Source organism: Geotrypetes seraphini, chromosome 1 (assembly GCF_902459505.1).
Source record: "Geotrypetes seraphini chromosome 1, aGeoSer1.1, whole genome shotgun sequence".
In the NCBI taxonomy this organism is placed as follows: domain Eukaryota; kingdom Metazoa; phylum Chordata; class Amphibia; order Gymnophiona; family Dermophiidae; genus Geotrypetes; species Geotrypetes seraphini.
Genome location: NC_047084.1, coordinates 52,201,741 through 52,221,505, shown reverse-complemented (window position 1 = coordinate 52,221,505; position 19,765 = coordinate 52,201,741). Strand labels below are relative to the sequence as shown.

Below are 19,765 nucleotides of genomic sequence, written 5' to 3'. Positions count from 1 at the left end.
GACACGTAAATGCAGGTATTCTATAACATTGTGACTACATCCTGGGAATGCCTGTGCTCTTCCCATGGCCACACCCCTTATGGAGTTGCAGGTGAGAGAAGTTAAGCGCTCAGTTTACAGAACAGGATTGTATGTCAGATATGCATGCAACTGCTAATTAGTGCCAATTAGTGTTTGTTAAGTTCAGTCCCATTATGTATCATGCAAGCTTACTGCATCAGTTCCTTATATAGTAGCTTTCCAAAAACACTAGGACTAGGGGACATACAATGAAGCTACTAAGTAGTAGATTTAAAACAAACTGGAGAAAATATTTCTTCACTCGAGTGGGTAATTAAACTCTGGAATTCATTGTCAGAGAATGTGATAAAAGCAGTTAGCTTATCAGTGTTTATAAAAGTTTTGGATAATTTCCTAAAACAAAAATCCATAATCCATTATTAAGATGGACTTGGGGAAATCCACTGCTTATTCTTAGGATAAGCAGCATAAAATCTGTTTTTCTCAGGAGTAGGTATCTCACATGGCAGGAACCCTTACCCAAAAGGAAGTACCTGTGGCTAAGTGGTTAAAGGCACTACTTCCGTCTTTCACAGGTCATGGGTTCAAAACCCTAATATGGTCAGGTAACCCAACACATATTCCTACTTTTTTTTAGTGACAATCTACCAACTAGGTGCATATTGATGATATCACAATGATGTTATGTGTCAAACATGTCCACTTGCTCTGAGCCACAGCCATTATGAGTAGGGTTCCTCTTCTTATTTTCTTAAACTTTGGGAATGAGGTATAGTATACAATACATTTTATCATATGCTTTGCTTGAGTAATGCATTATTAAACTTCATTTTTCATTATTATAAAAGAGGAGTCTTCTTTACACCAAAAAATAGAATGTTTATTTTATATATATATATTTCATGTGCTTTGATTGAGGAATATAGAAGCCAAAAGAGGAACTGGACAAGTGTTGAAGGTGCATGTCTCTACTATTTTGCCCAGCACTGATGTCAGATTCACTGGTCTATAATTTCCTAGATCACCTCTGGAACCCTTTTAAAAAATTGGCATCACGTTAGCCACCTTCCAGTCTTCCGGTACTATTCTGGATTTAAAGAAAAATTACTGATTACTAACAATAGCTCTGCAAGTTCATTTTCAGTTCTGGGATGTATACCATCTGATCCAGGAGATTTGCCACTATTCAATATGTCAAATTGACCCATTATATCTTCCAGCGTTACAGAGATTTGTTTGAGTTTCTCTGGTTCATCAGAATTGAATACTATTTCTGGCACCAGTAACTCCCTCACATCTTCCTCGATGAAGACCGAAGCAAGGAATTCATTTAGGGGTCCTTTTATCAAGCTGCTGTAGGGGTTTAACGCGCATAATACCATGTGTTAAACCGCTGCCGTGCTAGCCACTAACGCCTGCATTGAGCAGGCGTTAGTTTTCTAGCCGGCCGCGGGGATTAGTGCATGATGAAATGTCCAACGTGCTAACCCTGCTAGAACTGCTTGATAAAAGGATCCCTTAATCTCTCCAATATGGTCTTGTCTTCCCTGAGAGCCCCTTTTATCCCTCAGTCGTCTAGCTGTCCAACTGATTTTCTCCCCAGTTTCTTGCTTTTAATATACCTAAAGAAGTTTTTACTGTGAGTTCTTGCATCCAGCGCAATCTTCTTTTCAAGTTCTCTTTTTGCCTTCCTTATTAGCAACCTTGCATTTGACTTGCTATTCCTTATGCTGTTTATAATTATTCTCTTTCAGCTCTAATAACTTCCTTCACCTCACTCATTAACCATGCTGGCTGCCACTTGGTCTTCCTTCCACCTTTTTTTAATACATGGATATATCTAGTCCCAAGCTTACTTTTTTAAAATACATGTATATATTAGTCCCATGCCTAATGTAAACTTTTGACCTTTGCATCAGCTGCTCCTCTAAGTTTCTTTTTTACCATTCTCCTCATGTTATCAGTCTCCTTTTTTAAAGTTAAATGCTGTCGTATTAGATTTCCTGTATAATCTTATTCCAAGGATTATATCAAATCTGATCATGTTATGATCACTGTTATCACGTGGCCTCAGCACCATTACCTCCCATACCAATTCATGTGCCCGGTCATGACCTGCACTGAATATCCAGCAATAATATCAGCAACAGCAGCAGTGATGAAATCAATTAGCTTGGCAGGGTTTTAAAAAAGGTTTGGATAATTTCCTAAAAGAGAAGTCCATAGGCAATTATTGTGAGGCCTTGGAGAAATCCACTGCTTATTCCAGGAAACCAGTTTCAAAAATCAGCACTTGGACATCCCAGTGATTAGGACATCCAAGTGCCACCGTAGGCATTTTTTGGACGCCTTAATTTTTTTATTATGAGCCTCACAGTCAGTCAAAAATATTGAATCTTTACACCTGTTCATAAATGTAAAATTTATGATAATTGGTTTAATTCTTGGTTTTGCCTGCAGACCAGAGGGTCAGTACTGCCATTTTGAATTTGGCAGCATTGCTGGCAGGAGGGAAACCAGCTCCATCCTGTTGGTGTGGATTCCTATGACTTGCTTGAGAAGGGTCTGGGGGAGCCATTGGATTTCCTTTGGGATTCAGAAGACAGAACAAATAGAACATGGAGATGCCCTGTATTATGTCACAGGGGGTTAGGTATAGGAAGGTTAAGGCCTGGAAACTCATGAGTGGGGGTGAGGGTAGGGGTAGGGAGTGATAAAGAACCATAGTTGACAGTCATTTTCTCCTCCTCTCTGTGCTAGGTTCTACATATTGTGATAAGCAGACTATGCCTGCTAGGAGTGTCCCTAGTAAAGGTCGCAGTGCAGATCCAGACCCTGGCCATAATCTGCCTTATTCCCCATTTTCTGCCTCTCAGACGGAATTTCCTTCTAGGGTCTGTAGAGGGAGTAAGAGAGCAGCAGTGCTAGGTTCCCATCCCCCTCTGGATCACAAGGTGAATCACCGGAAATCCTTTCCACCTGAGGGTTGGGGGCGGGGCTGCAAGCTGCTCTCCCTGAAGACTAGGCTCCTAGAAAATCAGAGGAGAGAGGAACAGCAGCAGGGAAGGTCACAATGCTCAGGGCTGAGAGCTCCTGATAGCAGTCAAACTCCTGAGGCCATGGAGTTTGTAGAAGCTGGAGAAGAATTACCTTCCAGTCTGGATGAGGAACCATATGACATGGAGTTGGAAACAAGCCCTGAAGCTAGGGTTGGGCTGACTCCTGAGAATGCTCCTATGGAGGTTTGCCTCATAAAAGCAAGTATTTGAGTATTGCTGCAGTTATTGCAAGTTTGTTTTGACCAGCTGTTTCTTTGAATAATTACAACTCATGTTAAAGAGTGGATTTTCACTATGCTGAATTAAGCAAGGACTTTTATTTTGAAGTTTTTGTTTTTTCATTTTTGAAAGCTTAATTGCGCTTTCCCCTTTTGAATCAAGTGTACTATGGTATGCTAAAACAGTGGGGTTAGCCCCGTGTTACGTGGTGGGATAGCGGGCCTAATTTCTGGCGATTTGAGACCACACGGTGCACACTGTCTTTCCAGCCTTCAGTCGCTGAAGAAGCCAGTATTTTTACACTGTCTTGTAGCTTTGTTTTGGTGGTAAAGTTTTTCATTTCTTTTTGGTAATGAACTCCACCTGGACTATGAGTTAAATGAGAACTTACCTCTGAGGAAGAGAGTTTTGTTTAAGTTTGGACTCTTTTTGGTTTCTCAACCAGAGACTGTTTATTGAACATTGTGTTTAACTGGTATGGGAAGCCCGTTGGCTTTGCCATTGTAATTCTGACAAGCAAGTTACTGTGTTTTTTTTGGTTTGAACAATTAAAAATAATTCTTTATTTGACACTGAACTTATTGTTTTGGAGGCTGTCCCTTTCACTAAACACTGAAAGAACTTATCCTTGTGAGGCACGCAGCGACTCACAAGAGTTTAATTGTGGCCAGTATTCCCAGGCCCTCTGCCTGGAGCGTGCCGGCTACAATATGTATCCCCTGAGAACTAGGCATATTTCTCAGGCCAAATCAACACAGACTTATAAGAGACAATGCTAACACAACTGTGTTGAAATGTCTACATTCAGTCTAATATGATCATTTTAAAATTGCCACTTCTGCATCTCATTAGTTTGGCTGCAAATTAAAGCCTGAGATAATATGGCTTAATATATGGAACTCAGCCTCTAATGAACAGTCATAATATTGCCAAGAACTACTTCCGTCTACAGTAGTCAAGCTCCTTTTAAGTATCCGTAGAGAAGACAGTTGTTTGTCCTTCCCTTGAACGTTCATCATTTCTTTGTCTTCAGCTTTACTTGCAGTAGTTCCAGATACAAGCTGTTCCATCAGCTGCAGCAGAAAATATCTTCTGATGATCTGGACTCAAAGCTAGATGGAGAACTCTTCCTTGGTGACCTACAGAAGCAAAGCCATTTACATGCTGATCTTTAAAGATGTTTATCCAAATATGCAATTGCATAATGAGATAATAGCACTCAGAGTAGTAGATTAATCTATCTTGGTCTCAAACACTTATGCTCAAGTTGGTTCAACCAAAGTATATAACGTACTAGATGCACTGATAGTACTGTATAATGGAAGAAGCAACTAAATAGCCAGTCACACACACACAAGGACTAACATCAGCCTCACATCCTGTAGCAGGACTTGCTTATCTACATCTCCTATTTTAGCTGAGATTATTTTTCTGTACCTATTCTGACGGAAAGTGCAATTTATCCTAAAGTTAGTCAGAATGTGGTGGCATTTTTCAGCTTGGCTCTGCTGCTGGCCCCCCTAGTGGAAACACTCCTTCTGTTGGACAGAATGATATTTCTGCAGGAGAGCGGTTTTCAGTGTGAACTGCTTCCCCTTTTTGATCCCATGTTCTCCCTGAGGAATCTGGTACTGGTGGCTGCTAAACCCACGTATTCTTCCAGCCCCCTTATTGTAAATGATCTTGGCGCACGCAGGTAAACAATTGTCAGACCTGATGTTCCCTGTCTGTCTAATGAAAGTGACAGTGCCGTCGTTCAGTACAGCACCAGAGACAGTGACCGCACTTTCTGAATAACCCCTGCCTTGCATCTGTCCACTCACGCACTTTTGGTTTTCCCTTTTTTTATTCTCTTTCCTATGCTAATTTGTAGTTCTTCCCTCTATTTCTGTGATTTACCCCAAAATTGTTTGTCCCCACCCCCATTTTTTTTAAATTGTTCATCACTTTGTAATCTATGAAAAAGCGATTTTATCAAATCCCAAAGTAAACTTGAAACCCTTATTTTCTAACTCCTGTTACTCTATCTTATCTGTCTATATGTTCTACTTCCATTTACACTTTGGCCCAGCGTGATTTTCTAGGCGCTTGAAGGCGCCCATACTGCCATTAAAAATGCCAACCACTCGGATGACTCGTTCTGTGGTACTGCAGGAGCAACACTTCAAGTTTCTATTGCAGCTGCATGTCTCTCCCTTTCGGGCCTATATTTCCGGATATGCCCCTCATGCTCGGTGTCCTCGGTGCCAGTCCGCCACTGCAGGCTTGCTTCACATGTTTTGGTCTTGTGACCGCATTCAAACATTTTGGTCTTTTGTAGCTTTGTACCTGCAGTCTGCTCTGCGCAAGCAGATTCCTTTGAGAGCGGATGCTCTGCTCTTTTCTCAGGGGGTTCATTTGGGTTTGTCCAGAGGGGGCAACATGTTATTGCAAAAGACCTCTTTGTTGGCCCAGAAGTGTATCCTACTGTTGTGGCGTCAAGCTGATGTGCCGACTCTTATTATGTGGAGAAATGAACTGTTTACTCTGTTGAAATTTGAATATCTGAATGTTCGAAGGGGAGGTCCTGAGTCCTGGAGGAAATTTAGGAGAATATGGGCTCCCATTTGGGAGGGATTGTCCCCTCGAGCTCGAAGTTCTTTATTGAACTTTTGACACTGGAGTGCGGTGGGGGGAGAGAGGTTGGGAGGAGGGTTCTGGTGGGGGGGGGGTTGGTTGACACTGGAGTGTGGTGGGGAGAGAGGTTGGGAGGAGTGTTCTGGTGGGGGGGGGGGTTGGTTTCTTTGGGTCTTTGTGAAGGATTGGCATGAAAGACCTGATTGTTTCTGTTATTCCTCTTATTAGTAGTTGTTGGTTTGATGTGGCTTGTATTTGTATATTTGAAAAATTTAATAAAAATTATTTTTAAAAAATGCCAACCAAATGGCATTTTTAACTGAGATTTGAGGCACATACTGGTGCCTAGAAAATTGGCACTGGAATTGCACTTACATAGGCACTTAAGGCTGCAGTTTAGGCATGGCCAGTGTCGGAAGTGGTGTTAGGAGGCTTAAAGCAACTATGTAGACGCGATTCACATGAAGATAAGCACTGGAAATGGAGGCCCGGATTCTCAAACCAGTGCCAATATCGGTGGTCCCCTTAAAAGCGTATCAATCATGTATCGTAGCCAGTTTTGTAATCTCACCGATGTCAAAGATAAGTGCTGGAAATGTAGGCCAGGGTTTCCTGGGCCTACATTTCCGTCACCTATCTTTGTATGAATCGCGCCTATCTAGGCACTTTAGGCCACCTAATGTCACTTCTGGTATTGGCCACACCTACTTAGGTGTTTGGCAACCTAAAGTGTCTATGTAGGTGTGATTCTGGTGCTGATTTTCTAGTGCTGGTATGTGCCTCAAATCTCAGTTAAAAATGCCTTTTGGACTGCATTTTTAATGGAGGTATGGGCACCTACTGGTACCTAGAAAATCGATGCCAGTTTGAGAATCCAGGCCAGAAAACTCTGGCATACATTTCTGGTGCCTATCTTTAGCGTCAACACAATTCCAAAACCGTTGCTGATGTATGATTGACACGTGATCAATGGCCATTTTTAAGGCCTTTATACTATTAAGATGTTTTAGTGTGTATTACAGTAGAAATCTAAAAATCCGAACTACTCAAGGATCAGGTCAGTCTGGATTTTTTAATTTTCCAGATTCTCAAGCTTTCTTTCAAAATGAGCCCAAAGGAGGGAGCCCAGGTCCTCCTGTGCCTATGCCCTCCCGCCCACCCACCTCTTCCTTTGCACAGTCCAGTATCTCATTTTCCATTCCCAGCCCTGCCTGTGGATCTCTCTCACTCCACCCCTCCCCCCGTCTCCCCCCAACCCCCCCGCACAATCTCCAGTGTACAGTACATGTGCAGAGTAAGGAAATCTTTCATGGTATAGTGCCTGCAGCAGTTTTACTCAATGGCTGCCTCCAGTCTGCACAGCGTCTTTCCCTCTGATCCATCCTTCCCCTTCTGAAAACAGGAAGTTGCATCAGAAGGGGTGGGTTAGGTCAGAGGGAAAGGTGCAGTGCAGGCCAGAGGCAGCCTGTGAGTAAGGCTGCCACTGGTGCTAAACTACAGAAGACTTCCGTACCCTGCAAAGGTACTATACACTGGGGTTGTGCGAGGGAATGAGAGAGAGTCGTGGACAGGGCCAGAACGGAGGAAGATATGCCGGACCTTGTGAAAAAGAGAACTTAGGAGGGAGAAATTTTGCAGAACTTGTAGTCCAGATTCTCAGGCAGTCCAGATGTCGCATTTTTGGATTCTACTGTATGTTGTCATTGTAAGAGGGTTAAGTGTTCTTTCCAGAGTCACAAAGAGCCACAGTAAGAATTGAACTTGGTTCTTAGGGCTAGATTCACGAACCTGCCCGATCGGGCCCAATCCGGGCAGGTCCAATGAATTCTCAAAACCCCAATAAGCAGATGGGGACGATCGGAGGAAGAAGTCGCTGTGATTAACCAGAGTTAAAAAAGAGCCTTTTTAGCCTTGTGCGCTATTTCACAGTCTCTGTGAGAAATCTCTTCAAGGACATCTTTCACTTAACTCTTGCAGTTCTTAAACTTCCAAAATGGCATCTCCCAATTACAAACCCCCTCCCTCAAATCCCATTGGAATCATTCTCATATTTTTCACCAGTAGATTATTCCATCGTCATGCGCGCCGACTCTCCTGCTCTCCCCAAGCACTGCTCTTGCCACCCAGACTCTCCTGCTCTCTGCCTCCTTCCCTGCAGTGCAAGCCCACAGATTTAAAGCTGGGCTGCACTGCAGCATGCAGCCCTGCTTTAAACCCGTGGCCTCGCACTGCAGGGAAGGCGGCAGAGCCAGGGGGAGCAGAAAGGACATGTCAGGCAGGTGTTCAGGGCAGGCAGATCGGGGCAGTGGGAGGCATTCGGGGCAGGCAGATCAGGGCTGCAGGAGGAGTTCGGGGCTACAGGAGATCAGGGCTGACAGGGCAAAGAGCAGGGCTTCAATAGAGCAGGAGACGTTTTCGACTGCTCCCCAGCAGTCGCTTCTTCAGTTGATCGGTCAGCCCAGTCGGATGTGAAATTTTGTGTAGTGAATTGCGTCCCTGCCTACTTTGCATGCATTTCCCCTCATTTGCATGCCCGGATTAGAAGCCGATCACAGGAGAGGTAAGTGAATCAGGCCGGAGGGAAATTAGGTTGTAAAGGGGTCGCAAACCGATCGGTACACGATCGGTTTGGTTTGTGAATCTAGGCCTTAATCCACTGCACTAGCTATTAAAAGAAAGAAATAAAAGAAAGAATCTATCTGCAAAGATTATTTCAACAGGACTGTAAATTGGCCATACAGTTTTCCCAGCTAATATCATCTCTTACTTACTGCAACCATTAATTGCCTTTGTAAGAAACGGATAGTTCCAGGCTGTCATTTGGTTTCTGGGAAGCCCATGTCCAGTCATTAATTCTTCTCTTTCAGGTAACCACACGAGGGAACAAATCTAAACAATGAAAAGACTATTTTAAGGTTAAACACAATCCCTAAAAACTACGGTCACTAGTATACACGCCACTTTCAAAGCAGATGCCACACCCGGGGTTAATTGTATTTTTGTCAATTGTGAGCACACACTGAGAATGCACAGTTACATTGATCATGAACAGGGGGATGCATTCATATCAGATTACTGTAAGGTCTTTAAACGCATTATATGCTCGATCACTGTTTCCTTTAAGCTGAATGTGAGTTCTTCAATTGCAGTACTGCCTGTGGGGGCGGAATGGGATGATTCATCGCAGCCGTTTCATCATAGGGCATTTCAGCACAGCTGCGATGAAATGGATGCAATGAAATGTTTATGTTTATTAAAATCTTTATCTACCGCATATACAGCCAAAAAGGATCAAAGCGGTTTACAACATAACTGAATCAAATTTATGAAAAGAACTCCATTAAAATAGGAAAGAGAAAAGAGAGAGAAAAAAAAAGAAAATTAGCATTTCTACTACAGAATACCTTATTACAACTAAAATTAATTAATTATTAACAATAAATTATAAAAATATAAAATAATATAAATACAAATTAATGCAAATTGATGCAGACTGCAGTCCCAAATTAAACTAATCCTTTAGATGTCTTTTTAAAAATTTTGTAATGATTCTTCCTTTCTCAATTCTACTGGCAAACTGTTCCACAATATTGGAACTACATTTAAAAAATGCACCATTTCTAGTCGAGGAAAGATGAACCATTGAAATATGGGGAACAGCTACTCTATTATCATTCAAAGGTCTCAATAAAAGTAATGTCCCATTATGGGGACAGAGATGCCCCAGCCATGCGACAAGCAGCTGCAGCGGCAGCTTCTCCTCCCAGGGTCTGGGCTCCCTGCCAGCCACTGCCCCAGAGACCTGCCAGCCACAGCTCCCTCCCCAATACCAGCTACTGATGCTCGCAATGCAGCAGCTTCTCCCCCACGGGACGGAGCTCTTCATCAGCCACCACTGCCTACTTCCTAGCCTCGTCCTGAGGCCTGCTGCTCTAGAGCTGACACTTGGAGGTCTAATTTCAGGGGATTGTGGGAGGGCATCACTTTCCCAAATGCTGAATTAGATTCATTGCAGACAGTTCATTGTGCTGAAACAGCTGCGATGAAACAGTTGCAATGAAACATCCTAGACCAGGGGTGTCAAAGTCCCTCCTCAAGGGCCACAATCCAGTCGGGTTTTCTGAATTTCCCCAATGAATATGTATGAGATCTATTAGCATACAATGAAAGCAGTGCATGCAAATAGATCTCATGCATATTCATTGGAGAAATCCTGAAAACCCGACTGGATTGCAGCCCTCGATGAGGGACTTTGACACCCCTGTCCTAGACCTTGTGGAGGTGGAGTTTCAATATTGTGTTTTCAATTACTAGGGACGAGCAGGAAGGAGATAATTTTGTGTGGGTGAGGAGGAAATTTTGTGGGTGCAGCCCTTTGGGTATAGTGCTGATGTTCATGTAACCATCCATGTAAAAAGGTTGCCCATCTCTGTTCGATGAGGTTGATATTTAGTCAAAAGAAGTGAGTGTTTTTATTAGCCACTGACATTGAATATTTGAGTTTATGCAGCTGGTTATCTCTTATGTGGTTAAGTGTGATATTCAGCACTTAATCACATAGGCGACACCAAATAAAGATAGGACTGACTTAGGCGGTTAAGTGTTAAATACTGGCACTTGACCACTTAAGTGCCGAATCTGGTTTCAAACTGCCCATAAAAATAGCTGGCTTTGAGGTCAGTAATCTGTGGTGAATATCAGCAGATGGCTCCAAACAAGAATTTTAACCAGTCAGAAACTATTTCTGGCCAGTTAAATCACTTTGAATATTGACTCCCCTATGTTTCTACATGAAAGTTAGATATGAAAAGAACCTATGTGCTAAAGACTAGCATATGCGTTAAGTCCAAAATTTATATCATCATCCACTATAGTTTAATGCATAGGCTGTTTACTACTACTACTACTACTTATCATTTCTAAAGCAGTACTAGACATACACAGAGTTGTACATCAAAACATAGAGGAGACAGTCCCTGCTCAAAAGAGCTTACTTAAAATGTAATCTACATGTGCATCTACACACAGTGCTCAGGTGGGGAAATTACAGAGGGAAAGATAAGTCAGATATGGTGCTTAAGAGACATATACACATTTTTAGGATGAATTTTAGTTTATAGGCATCAGAAGGGGCAGCTATTATAAGGGACAATGATGCCTGGAAAATAGAAACATAGAAACACAGAAAATGATGGCAAGTAAAGACCACTTGGCCAATCCAATTTTCCCAGTCACACTGTCTACTATCCCTTGTAGGACTGATTTCAAGAAAGAATAGGACAAGCATGTAGGATTCCTACATGCTTGTTCCATGCTTTCTTAAAATTAGTCATATAGTCATTGTCTCCACCACCTTTACCGTACAGAATTGTTTCCATAGATTAATCCTGGGTCTATCCCCATTCACTTTCATCCTTTGGCTCCTCATTTCAGTGCTTCCATTGAATTGAAAGAAACTTGCATTTAAGCCATGGAAGTATTTAAATGTCTCTATCATATCTCCCCTCTTCTCTTTCTTCTAGCGTATAAATACTGGGTGTGATATTCAAAATGACTTAACTGGGCAGAAATGGCTCTTGGCTAGTTAAATCAAGAGGTCACAGCAGCCATTTTCTAAAGGAAAGCCACAAGAGTCAGGAGCAAGTGGCCTTTGCTCCTGCCCCCAATGGCCCCCATGTTTCACCAGGGACATCAGCTAGACCCACAGAGTATGTGCATCTCCCGGGAGGGGGGGCCTTCTTAGGCCTTGTGGGGGTTGGAAGTAAGGGGGTTTGTTCGGGGAGAAGTAGAAGGGCCTTTGATTCCTTTGGGCTGGGTAGAGGGAGTAAGAGGGGGCTATTTTTGTATGCTAGAAAGGGGAACAGGTTTTTTAAAAGGTAAAAGATAGTTATGCAGGTCTCGGCCAATATTCAGTGCCAGGGCCCGCTTAGCTAAGCAAGTTAATTTAGGACAGCTCAAAAGCGAAACATGAGTCCTGGCATCGAATATTGCCGGCACCTAGTGGTATACCAAGGGCAGGGGGTGTGGACTGCCCTGGGTGCCAGCCCTAGGAGGGTGCACAGCCGGCTGGGTTCGGAACCTTCCATGCTGCTCTAAACTGCACCTGTATCTCAGCATGGCTGCCGTACTTATTCTGAAGCAGAGTCGGCAGCCGCGCTGAAGTGCAGGAAGGTCCCGCGATGACTGCGTCTGCTGCCTCTGCTCCGGAAGACGTAAGTGAAGTCGGAGGGAGTGGACAGGCAGCCGCAGTCATCGCGGGACCTTGCCGCAACTCCCTGCGTCTGCTGGCCCACCCCCTCCGACTTCACTTACGTCTTCCGGAGCAGAGGCAGCAGAAGCAATCATCGCGGGACCTTGCTGGTTTGGAGGGAGAGAAGAGCATAGAAGAGTGGTGGAGAGAGGGAAAGGGGGTCAGGGTGGTATAGAAGGGTGGTGGAGGAAGAGAAAGGGGTCAGGGTGGTATGGAAGGGCGGTAGAAGGAGAGCAGGGGTCAGGGTGGTATGGAAGAGTGGTGGAGGGAGAGAAAAGGGGTCAGGGTGGTATTGAAGGGTAGTGGAAGGAGAGAAAGGAGCAGGGTGGTATGGAAGAGTGGTGGAAGGAGAGAAAGGGGGGGCAGATGCTTATTGAATTGGTGTGCAGGGAAAGGAGAGAGAGACATAAGGGGGGAAGGATACTGGATGGAATTGGGTTGGAGGAAAAGAAAGGGGGCAGATGCTGATGGAATTGGTGTGCGGGGAAAAGATACTGGATGGAATTGGGTTGGAGGGAAAGAAAGGGGGCAGATGCTGATGGAAGTGGAGGGAAGGGAGAAGAGAGAGTGAAATGCCAGACCAATAGGGGTGAAGGGAGAGATGGAAGGGGGAGGCATAAAGTTTCAGGAAGGGGAATAGAAGGAGAAAAGATGCCATATAGAAGGGGCGGAGAGAGGTTAGACAGTGGATGAAAGGAAAAGAGTGACAAGAAGATGAGGAAAGCAGAAACCAAAGAAGATAATGTAGAAAAAAATTCTACTTATTAATTTTTTTGCTTTAGGGGAGATGCATCGCTGTTTCTGTGGTGTTGCATTGTATGCAGAGTCCAGCTTCTTGGTGGTTCAATTTAACCTTTGTCTACGTTTTTTATCCCCCCTTTTACAAAACTGTAGAGCGTTTTTTTTAGCACCAGCCATGGTGGTAATTGCTCAGAATTCTATGAGAGTCTGAGCTGTTACCACCATGGCGAAAAACCACACTACAGTTTTGTAAAAGGAGGAGGGGTTAGTTTGTGATTACACACTAGGCGAAGGTGTTTTCTTTGTTCTGTGTGTTCGAAAAGACATGGTTTTCTGTTAGCATTGACTGTGCAGGATTGATCTGTACTAGTCTGGCTTGTTTAGTTTTACAATGGGTATATTGATGTACTGCTCACTGCAGTATGTAAGATGCTGCCTTTTCCTAGGTACTCATGTGTGACGTGTGGATTGTTACTAAAAATCATGATTTTCGTACAGATGGGGGGGTGTCAAAAAATGATGGGCCCCGGGTGTCACATATGCTAGGTACGCCACTGCCAGCACCCACATAATATCCAGCTCCTCCCTAATGTTGCCTCCAGTGCTGCCCTTGACCTGCCCACTTTATGCTGGGCAGTCTCTGGTACTATTCAGTGGCATAGTCCAGTTAAGTGCTGCTTAATACCACCACTTAGGCAGTGGTGAGTGATTTAAGCAGGCAGGAGAAGCCTACTTAAATCGCTTTGAATATCGTCCAGGTAAAGTACAGCCTAATGTTTGCTACAATTCTTATTTGGGTTACCTGAGACTTTGTGTATGTCGTTTTGATGCTTTTTTCTTGGTTGACGTCCCAGATATGTAAACCTCCATCCTTCATGCCTCCTCCCACTGCCAGAATGTGAGGCACCCAGGGACACCAGCTCATTGCCTTCGTAGCAAAGAACATGACAATCACATTATGCGTCAACAAAGTCCATGTTCATCAACTACTTGTCCAAGGAATTCAAAGCATTTCAGGCTAAACTCAGATTTTTAGGAACCCCACACGGGGAGATGCACAGACCCAGGTTCAAAAGCCAAGCCAAGCCATAAAACTAAGTTTTAAAATAAAATTTTATTCTGTTATTGAGAAATTCACCAGACAAATTTCTGAAAAAAATAATCTTATCTTAACCCATCATGAAAGTCCTGAATATTTTTAAGGTTCTTTAAAGTGTAGTCAAACACTGGGTATAAACCTTCAAAAGCATGATTGACTAAATCCTCTCTGTGGCAATTATTGTTTAAATTTTTTATTGAATTTTAATAAACATATAACAATGCAGAGCAGAATGTAACTGAAATATCACACACAAGAAATAAAGATCCCCATTCCAGAACAGGCCAAACTAATACAGAGTACTCCTAACAAACCAAATAATCATAGGCCTGCAAACAACCCCTCTGCTCCCAATAGGAACTCAAGACTTGCTCCATCCCCCTCCCCAACCAACCCCTCCCTCCACCCTCAGCCAAGGACCACCAAAAAATAGAAGTATGCAGTGTGTCCTTCAGCACACCTCCCCCAACTCCAGAATTCCCCCCAACCCCTCCCCCCCCAGCATAAGGTCACATCCCAGAATAGATCAGAGAAGAGCAAAAATCTTGTGCCAGGACCACTCTTGTTTTTCATAATAATCATGGTGTTGAGCAGCAAGGCGCTCCATTTACACCAGCTTACAGAGCCGAAGAGACCAAGCCTCCCCTGTCGAGGCTAAATTACTCTTCCACTGCTCTGCAATAAGACATTTAGCAGCTGCTAGGCCCATACGAACCAGTTTGGTCTTCCAAGGTGCATCCCGTACTTTATGGAGCCCCAAAAGACAACTCTGAGGTAAAAATTGAACAGGGTCTTGGATCCAGGCAGTCAGGGTATTAATGACATGCAGCCAAAACAATTGTGTAACAGGGCAGCCCCACCAAACATGTAAATAAGAGCCCTTGTCTCTTCCACATCGCCAACAAACATCACTAGCGTGTGGTTACATACTATGCAGATGCTCAGGGATAAGATACCAACGTGTTAGCTCTTTGTAGGCATTCTCCTGTATCAAAACACACTGAGATGATTTCTGAACTTCCATTCAAATTTGATTCCACTCCTGCTGTTGGAACATGAGACTAAGATCAGCCTCTCATTTAATCCTATAAGGATACTGTACAACCCCCTGACCCCGAAAATAGCAGTGCAATACAGAGATTGGCCTCGGTATCTTCCCCAGAAAGACCCACAGATTTTCCAGATGTTCTGAAGCCTATGGTGTATCTCTGCTCCATCCCACAGAAAGTATAAAATGTCAAAGTTGCATGTAAGCAAAAAAATCCCCCTTAAGGTCCTCATCCTTCCCAACAAACTCATTATAGCTAGGGAACCTACCCCCTATATAAACATCCCAAAAAGTATATAAACCCCGAGTAGCCAATTGTAAGAATGTACCCCAATCATTCCCCACTGAAAAGCTTGTTTCCCCCCAAATAGAGGCCAAAGAGGAGACAACCCCACCCCCGCCACTTCCCGTTTCCGGAACCTACTCCACAATTGAATAAGATGGCGTAAAAAAGGTTTATGCACACCACGCAACCGCTCGGACTCCATAAAGGACACCCAAAGCCAATACTTCAAGGTGCCCTGCGGAAGAAAACTCTGCTCCAATTGAACTCCCAATTTATCCAGCACCACAGACCAGTATAACAAAAAACGAATCTGTGCAGCCAAATAATACCAATGCAACCCGTTAAGCCAACCTAGGATGTTTACCCTGCCATATAAAAGCACGAAATGCTCTATGAAGGGTGAGGAAAACTCCAGGTAGAATTTCTAATGGCAAAGTTTGAAACAAAAACAATTAACGCAGCAAAATATTCATTTTGATTGCAGCTATGCGTCCCCACCAGGAAAGCCATAACCCATGCCATTTTTGTAAGTCAGCCCTCACCTGTTTAAGGATCCTAGCAAAATTAAGTTCATATAAACGAGTTAAGTCATGTGGCAATTGGATACCCAGATACCTAATATGCCTGGCAGCCTTCCGAAAAGGAAACATGACAAGTAAAGTCTGTTCCTCCTGTTCCGTCAAGGTCATCCCTAGAAATTCAGATTTATCCATATTTACTGAAATCCAGCAAGAAGGCCAAATTCCCGAAACACATCCAACAAAACAGGAAAAGTGAGAACCGGATCCCGCACATAGAAAAGAACATTATCCGCGAAAAGAGCCAATTTGTGTTCCGCCCCACCCATCTGTATACTCCTAATATCGTCCCTACCCCGAATCCAGCGCCAAAGGCTCTATATAAAGAGCAAAAAGGAGGGGGGACAAGGGACAATCCCGTCGTGTTCCCCTAGCTATAGGAAAAAAAGCCGAATAACACCCATTTAATTTGATACAAGCCTTTGGGGAAACATAAAAACTACAAATCCAGTACCCAAAAATCCCTCCAGTCCCATCCTTTCCATTACTGCCCATACAAAATCCCATCATACCTTGTCAAAAGCCTTCTCGGCATCAATGGACAACAGTGCAATCTTATCTGCAGATTGTTGGGATCCCCATAATAAATGCAAGGTCCTGCAAATGTTGTCCCCCACTTGTCACCTCTGGATGAAGCCTGATTGATCTTGGTGGACCAAAACAGGCAACAACTGTCCCAAGCGCAATGCCAACACTTTAGCCAGAATCTTGGCATCTACATTTAGAAGTGAAATAGGCCGGTACGATCCACAAGTTAAAGGATCCTTTCTCTGTGGTAATTCTTATTTATGTTAGGCAAAACCTGACATGACTTCAGACAACTTGAATAGCCGAGGTTCCAACTGCTCTCACTTTCTTTACATGCATACTATTTGCACCTTATGTTGCAATATAATTTGTGCAAATTTTATGGCCTGTACTGAGCACAGTGGGATCCCCTTCAGCATTCCATCTCATGGTTCACAAATTTCACAAATCCCTCTTCTATGAAACTTAAGTCCAACTTGGAGCTTTGGGATCAAAGATCTCAATTATGTTGCATTTATTGACTTCTATTCCTCCTTTACCTTTCAGTTTTAGGTGGAATACAATAAGAGGTACCTGGACATTTCCAGGGAATTTCAAAGCTTATTATTAGACATTGGTTTAGCAATCCAAATCATATAGACAATTCTATAACTGAGCGCCACAGTTTAAGTACCCACCTAATGCGAGTAGTGAGCCTATTCTATAAGAGGCATTCTGTATGTGGAAATGTCATTCTGGCTTGCCTCCCCTGCCACCCCAAAATAGTTCTGTATAAAGATACTAGTGACAAGAACAACAGCATGAATTCTAGGGACTTGGATCATGTGCATTGCTGAAGATCCTACAGTTTTGCTTCCCTCTACTCACAAGCTGCCTATTACAAAGCAGAACTGAGGGGCTGCAGGGTTAGTCCTGTGGAATGGGAGAAGAGTCATGCAAAAATGGAAGAAGAGAGGAGAGACTCACAGAGGGAGAAAACAAGTGAAGCAATAATTACAGGAAAGAGTTAAATAGGGATGAGAGTGAAGGAAATAGTAGGGTTGGGGATTGGTCCACTTGTTCTTCTGATCCAATCCACTCAGCATAATATTTTCACATACAGTATGTTCTTAGTATTCAGCTTCCTTTTGTCTTCTCGCCCCTCTTCCTGTCTTTCTGCTTGAACTTTCTTCAAACTGACCAAGATTGCTGAATGGATAGTCAGGAACTGACTGAAAAACAGCCTTGAGTAAAACAGATACCTTCATCTTTTCATGGAAATCTACCTCTCCTGCTCCTTTATACCAATCATGGGGAGTACAAATCCTCCTGAAGGAGTTAGTAAACACCTTAGGTATGACCTTTGACAATAGCCAACTCATTGACACTCACATTTCTGCTGTTGTCAAGAGCTTTCTCATTGTGTTAAAGCAAATCCAGACTGCTCATTCACTCCTTAATACATCAGTCCTATGAATCCTCATTCTCTCTTTTGTTAGTAGTCCCTTGTACTACTGTAACTCTTTGGACCAGAGGTGTTGTGGAGAAAACAGGTAAGTAAGAAAGGCAAAGGAAAAGATGAGGGGGGAAAGGGAATGAATGTTTGAAAGGAGCATGAGGAGAGCAGGTGGTAAGGGGTCAGTGTGTGGAAATAAGTAGTATGTATGAGGAGGAGAAGAGCAAGGGATGTGAGTGTGGCAGAACAGGAGGAAAGGGAGAAAAGAGTGAAAGAGTATAAGCAGTAGCGTACTAAGGGGTAGGCGGGGGGGCGGTGCGCCCCGGGTGCCAGCCCTGAGGGGGTGCTCCCGGCCTTGCCGTTCAGTCCCCCCCACCCCCGAAGGACCGCTCGCCACCCTGGCCTCCCTGCACCACCTATGAAGCAGCCCCAGCGGGATCGCGATGTTTGCGATCCCTGAGATGCTTCGGCACTGCTTCCTGTGCCGCGGTCCTGCCCCTCCTCTGATGTTAGAGGAAGGGCGGGACCGCGGCGGAGGAAGCAGCTCCGAAGAGGCGCAGGGATCGCTGACATCGCGATCCCGCTGCGGGCTGCTTCATAGGTGGTGCAGGGAGGCCAGGGGGGCGAGCAGTCCTTCGGGGTGGGGCGGGCAGGCAGGCAGGCCTTCAAGGGGGAGGGGGAGGGGGAGGGTGACAGACAGGCAGGCAGGCCTTCAAGGGGGGGGTCAGGCAGGCTTTCAAAGGGGAGACAGGCCTTCAAGGAGGGGGAAGGCAGGCAGGCTTTCAAGGGAGAGACAGGCCTTCAAGGGGGGGCAGGCAGGCCTTCAAGGGGGGGGACAGGCCTTCGGGAGGTGCAGGCCTTCAAGGGGGGACAGGCCTTCAAGGGGATCAGGCAGGCAGGCCTTCAAGGGGGGTGCAGGCCTTCAAGGGGGGGTGCAGGCCTTCAGGGGTGAGATGCAGACCTTTAAGGGGGGACAGGCCTTCAGGGAGGGGGGCCCTGGTGTCGAAATACACGGAGGGAATGGGAGGGTTCAAAGAGACGCGCATATGTTGGACTTTGGGTGGGAAGAAATAATGGGTCTGAAAATAGAGAAGAGGGAGAGAGATGATGGACCATGGTTTTTAGAGAGGGAAGGAACAGAAAGGGAGAGAAGTTGGACACAAGGGATGGTGTGGAGGGTGGGATAGAGATACTGGATAGGAGGGTAGTTGGGAAAAGAAAGGGAGAGATGGTGGACCCCGGGGTAGTGGGGAAGGAGAGAGAGATGCTGGATGAAAGGGTAGTTAAGAAAAGATGGATCTGTGGAGGGAGACGAAAAAAGGATAGATGCCAGACCTCTTAGGGAGGGAAGGGAAACGAGGAGGACAGAGATGGCAGATGGATGGTTAGCATGCAGAAAGAAGGAACAAGGAGACCCTGGCAAGCAAGTTATCAGAAGACAACCAGAGCCTTGGACCAACAAGATTTGAAAAATAACCTGACAACAAAAGGTAGAAATACTAATTTTATTTTCTGTTTTGTGATTACAATATGTCAGATTTGAAATGTGTATCCTGCCAGAGCTGGTGTTAGACCGCAAACGTGAGCTAGGATTTAACAGAGAGGAAATTTCCTTTTTGTTTCTTTATTTTATTTACACCATAGCGCCAGTGTGGTTAGGAGAAGCCAAATGGGGGTGAAAAAGCTATAAAATAAACCCACCAGGATGTTTGAAAAAAAAACAAACAAACACCCAATTGGGCAGGAAAGTTGAATCGAAAAACCAATTCAATAGGCTGAATCGAATCGAAAATATATTTTTTTTTCTTGAATCGGGCAGCACTAGTTTGCTCTACTGACTTAGACTTTAGGACCTGGGATTGGAGAGAGATGGCATCCTCAGTAC

The 19,765-nt window shown here is 44.3% G+C and overlaps 1 protein-coding gene across 2 annotated transcripts in view; it reads right to left on the bottom strand.

Annotated features, from left to right (window-relative positions):
• Positions 1 to 3,738: 3,738 nt before the first annotated feature.
• Positions 3,739 to 19,765, bottom strand: part of CDC20B (cell division cycle 20B) — a 121,658-nt gene continuing 105,631 nt past the window's right edge. Inside the window, exons 10-12 of one of the 2 annotated variants that reach the window (XM_033931344.1) lie at positions 13,709 to 13,834; positions 8,687 to 8,804; positions 3,739 to 4,438 (exon numbers count right to left, since the gene is read on the bottom strand). In XM_033931344.1, the coding sequence (XP_033787235.1) occupies positions 4,335 to 4,438; positions 8,687 to 8,804; positions 13,709 to 13,834 (348 nt within the window). In that variant the 3' untranslated portion in view covers positions 3,739 to 4,334. The remainder of the gene's footprint in view (positions 4,439 to 8,686; positions 8,805 to 13,708; positions 13,835 to 19,765) is intronic. The other variant, XR_004538148.1, reaches the window with a different exon arrangement.